Raw genomic sequence first — 4,888 nt, 5'->3', positions numbered from 1 at the left:
TGTGGCCAGTATAGAAAATTCTCCTACCCCCAGCCCAGGTGCTCCAAGTCCAGGTAGTTATCTTTTCTTAGGAACTGTGATTCTGAGGCAAGTGGGGAGAAAAGTGCCCCAGGGAAGGGGAAAATGAGGAGCTTTCTAAAATAAGAGTGCTGGGGACAGGTAATACATAATGACACCTCAGGCATTTACTCCATGATGGCATGAACTGTCACCACTGTCCAGACCCCCTAGGTCAATTCTTTTCCCTTCCCAAGAACACTTAAGAAACATTAGAGCTACAGTATGGTAAAAGAGGCAGAAATAGGATTGAGTCCAGTTTTTACAAAAGGAAATACCTTTATTTCTGCAGTAAGCAGAATATGAAAAGTGGCAGTGACCTCAGTAAGAGCCCAGGGATCTGCTTGTACCTTTAAGCTCTTTTCTCATTCTTTTCTCACATGTCAGAGAGGGGAGATGGTACACAATACCAATGCTATAACCCAGACTGGGTCTCTTAACAGTTTTCATTTGAGGCAGCTTCTACCCCCATCTAGAATCCTGGCAACACGGACACTGGAACTTCTGTTAGCCTGAGTTTTCGAAAGGGACTTTAGCCCTGGAGTCCTCCATGTCACACTGCTCACCTGATGCCCAAAGGTTGACCCCATAGCATTCTGTGTGAAACAGGAAGCCAGCCAGTCCAAATGACTTCTTTTGCTTCATGGTTCCAAAGAAGATCTCCCTACCCAAACTTTGTTCTGGGTTGAAAGAGATCTCTAGCCCCTTGGGACCACAGAGGAGGTAGGACCAGCCTTAGAGACCATATGTACCCACAGCCCAGCTCACACAGCCAGCACAGAGTCTGGGGCTGTTGTCACAAAGGAAGGAGGGTCCCAGGTCATCCCATTCCCATAGGGCAGATGACTGGAAGGCAGCAGGACACGAGTGAGCCAGTGCCTGCAAGAGAAGACAAAAGGAGTTCTTGGGAAGAGCTCCATCAATATCAATGCTATTTCCAAATCCCAAAACATGAATCAGTAACCTCTTCAATAACATCAGAGGAGCTAGCTATCCCCGTAAATGTCACTAGAGGCATAAGTCATAGGCAAGGATTAACAGGGAGGAAAAGAGTAGGAAAGGTGCAGAGAGAACTGATCTCTGCTCACAGTGGCTATCCTCAGTGCACAGGACAAGTGGATAGAGGGGAGGTGTTTTTGTTAGGAAACAGTAATTTGATTTGGCCCACTTAGGTTCTGAGCCTAAAGGTCTAAAGCAGCGCCTAACACACTATATCAGTATAATATAGACCTGTTAACCATTCTTAAGAGCTACTGCAGTGTGGAAAGAAGCCACATATCCTTTATCATATAACAGGGAACACTTCAGTGAATGGAGGGCCCCCTCCCCCAAGGAGGGTTTATAAAATTTCACTCTTTACCTTCTTGTGTTCACACCCAGGAACACCTTCCAGTTGTCTAAGCAGCCGTAATTATAAGGATTCTTAAATACCTGTAGCCAAAGAAGGACAGATGGGCCCAGTAGGTCCCTTTAACCTAACACTACTCCTCCCCCTCCCCCCTTCCTTTCCCTTCTACACTCAGAGCTTCAGCCAAGACTCTAGCCTTATAAAAATGGTCTTTCCTGCTGGATAACACCCCCGCCCCTGTACTCACTTTGCCCTTTAGTGAGAGCCGATGCCTCTCCTTCCTGTTGATGTGCCTCTCAATACTGGTCTCACCACGGCTGATGAGGACAGCATGCCATACTGTCAGAGCCCCTAAGGCCAGTGCCACAGAGCTAAGGGGAAACGGAGAAGGCACTAGCATACATTCCCTGTGATGTTTCACAAAGAATACTTAAAACAAAAACAGTAAGACCTAACCCCACTGTAGCACAAGAAACTGTAAAATTCAGCCCATACCCAGTATTTCAATTCTTTATTAATTTAAAAAGATTTAAAAGAACTTTAACTGCCTCCTACTCCAGAAGGAAATAGAAAAGTTCATCACTTTATTATCTAAAGGAAGACTTGGGGGGTATTGATCTCTACTGGGTGTGCCAGATTCTCAGGAATGTACAGACAAAGGTCTGCTGATGGGCCATCCAGACCCTTTTGTGAGAATGGGCCCAAGTCTGACTGAATAGTGGTAGTGAGCAGTTGAGCTTAAACTCCATCTCTTTCTCTCCAACCCCAAGAACTTTCTGTCCTAGGTGGGGTTTTTTTTTCCCATACTGAACTCTCATACCATAGTTCTAGAGAATTTACAGTGAAATCATAGTGGCTTATACACATCAATACTGTTTCTACACCATATTTAGCCTGAACAAGATAAGTCTCAGTGGATACACATCTACCCAAGTAAAGGGCTATCAGTGGAAGAGGTATAAGATGGTCTTCTTGGCCTCAGGTACCAATGGAAGGAAGCTGGAGGAAGGCAAGTTTCAGCTTGATATAAATAAGGAAAAGTTCCCTACAGTGTGAACAGCTGTTCACAAGTGTAGTGGGCTGGGCTCTGAAAAGAGCCAAGTTCCCTTTTGCCAGAAATCTTCAACATGGGCAGATGTTAGAGAAGATAATTATTCAGGGAAGGGTTGAACTAAATGGGCTCTAACATCCTTCTAACTCTGAGATTGCCAGCTTCTAGACTGAATTCTGGCTGGCCAAGACTATCTGTACCATGCCTGATGTTGCTTCTGTGGAATGAGGATGTTCTTAGCATGGTTTTGGGGAACTAGGCCCTAGACCTTGTCTACCACCAAGCCTTACAGTGCACCTGGATGGGTCCAGGGAGTGGGAGTGGAACTTGGCTTGCTTCTAGGTGTGAAAGTCCACTAATTCCCTTTTCACCTGGCTCAGATAACTGCTTCTAATGTCAGCCTATTCCTGAGGATGGCATAGGTCGACAATACAACACAAATCTCTCCTTTTGCTCTAAGGAATTTGCTTTTTTTCCTTTAAACAGTCACATAATCTAAGCATGACTTATCCATGCTTGTTCACAGCAATGAGTATAGTGTGAGTATGCACTGCTAAGAGACATGGAAAAGGTTTGAGGGCATTAGCCATGGTTTTTCTCTTTACAGAATTAAGAGTCCAGTAGGTAAGAGTAGTGGGTCAGCTTCTCTCAGCGTCTCTAGGGTTTATTCCTGTTTATTCCTCTCCTTCCTACCCAAGTACTAAGGCTCTCCATGAAGGCCTCCTATCAGGGAACAGTGGAATTAGTTACCTGCACAGGAACCACAAGTAGACCAGGCTTTTGTGAGTCATCCTTTCCCGGAAAGTGAAAGCAGGTGGTGGGGTCTGATGATATGTCTGAAATAAAAAGCAAGAGAGCCTCAGTGGGTTTGTCCTTCAGCCCAATGCTGTTGCCAGTAGAGGCCCCAGCACCCACAGGCATGGCACTGGTCCAGTTTTTAGGCCAGAAAGAGACAGAAATAAAGCTAGAGATGAGTCAAGAAAGCAGCCGGATGGGTGGATAGAGCCCAGCAACATCATCACGTAGACAAAACACTGGCCAGAGCAGGTCCAAACAAGGAGGCAAAGCACAGGGGGAAGAGTTGGGCCCAGCCAGTAAGGTTTAAACAACACAGATGAGGCTCCAGGGGAAGCTATTTCACCACCCTCCTTCCCCTTTTCTCCCCAGTGTGATTCCTGCACTACAGAACTACATCCCCAAGAGGTGGTAAGACCCACACCCTACCCTCTAATGAGGGTGAGGAAGAAACAATGGAGTAGAAGGTACTTTATAAAGTGTAAAACACTGTGATGAGGCATAAGGATTAGGGAGGTTTGGTCACAAAGGAATTTGAGATCTGCTCAGGATAAAGGCTGCTGAGGGGCTGTTTCAGAGGAGCTTTCCTTATGAGACTGCAGACTATTAGAGCTAAAAGACCAGATTAACCCAGTCTGTTTTCTGCCTCTAGACCCTGGAACCCCATTACACAGACCAACAAAGATTCCATGCTGCTCAGGCCAGCATCAAAGCAGAGCCTTTTCAGTTTGAGGAAGAAGTAATAGGACCAGATAGTTAGGAAACTGATTTGAAGACAGTGAAGTATTATCCCAATCTAAGTTACTCGTCCAAGACTGACACTGCTCTGGAGCCCCAATGCCCTGTGCCCAGTGCAGACAGCTACCCACAACACACCACTCTACAGCCTTCAGAGGCCCTAGAGCTAGCAAGGCCAGGGCTGTCTCTCCAGACCTATAACCCCAGGCCTGAGCAGCAGGAGGCAGTGAGTGGGACGGCCCACCTGATTGGCAGCCACCTGTAGTTTGTTCCTGTCGAGTTGTTTCATTTTCTATGGGGATGGAAAATAGTACCGGTTATATCCTCTGGCTTCAGGATGGGGCTTTGCCAGCCCCACTCCATAGGGACAGAATTCTCCTGTACCATTGTTGCCTTAAGGCTCCTCCTCCACCCCTCTCAGTCCCCACTGCTCACCTCGAGAGCAGCATAAGCTTCCCGGAACATGTCCCAGCTGCCAAAGCTGCAGTAGATACAGCCTAAGGTCATGAAGAAGCAGAAGGAGAAGAAGTACCGGTGGTTGTAGTGGCCCACACAGTTGTTCAGCCAAGCTGGGATCGAGGACTTAAGGATCAGCCTGGCCGACAGCCTCTAGAGGATGCCTGTGATACAGGGACCCAGCCAGCAGGGGAGATGACGATCCTGCTCCCTGCCTCCCTAGGCCTCCACTCACAGAACGGGCGGCTGAATTCTGAAGGCCAATGCCTCAGTAACTACTGCTGGAGCCCCATGCTAAGTGAGAAGACAACTCTGCCCAATCTCCCAGGATTCACATAAGTCCTTTCCAGCATGCTGGGAATTAAGATCCTTAAGGAAAGGCAAGCTGCCCCTGCCATGAACCTTCTTGTTGCTACTGGCTCCTTCCTAGATCTGTGATGGGG

The 4,888-nt window shown here is 47.2% G+C and overlaps 1 protein-coding gene across 2 annotated transcripts in view; it reads right to left on the bottom strand.

Moving 5' to 3' along the window:
- Positions 1-316: 316 nt before the first annotated feature.
- The window catches only part of ZDHHC16 (zinc finger DHHC-type palmitoyltransferase 16), a 10,216-nt gene continuing 5,644 nt past the window's right edge, over positions 317-4,888 (bottom strand). The window contains exons 6-11 of one of the 2 annotated variants that reach the window (XM_069067131.1): positions 4,425-4,558; positions 4,234-4,281; positions 3,207-3,292; positions 1,653-1,776; positions 1,418-1,488; positions 317-936 (exon numbers count right to left, since the gene is read on the bottom strand). In XM_069067131.1, coding sequence (XP_068923232.1) covers positions 822-936; positions 1,418-1,488; positions 1,653-1,776; positions 3,207-3,292; positions 4,234-4,281; positions 4,425-4,558 — 578 coding nt within the window. In that variant the 3' untranslated portion in view covers positions 317-821. The remainder of the gene's footprint in view (positions 937-1,417; positions 1,489-1,652; positions 1,777-3,206; positions 3,293-4,233; positions 4,282-4,424; positions 4,559-4,888) is intronic. The other variant, XM_069067132.1, reaches the window with a different exon arrangement.

This window comes from Petaurus breviceps, unplaced genomic scaffold (genome assembly GCF_028583685.1).
Source record: "Petaurus breviceps papuanus isolate PSGF00001 unplaced genomic scaffold, PetGlider_PUasm1.0 90740, whole genome shotgun sequence".
Taxonomy (NCBI): Eukaryota; Metazoa; Chordata; class Mammalia; order Diprotodontia; family Petauridae; genus Petaurus; species Petaurus breviceps.
The sequence above is the reverse complement of the archived record's forward strand: the minus strand, read 5'-3'. Positions and strand labels throughout refer to the sequence as shown.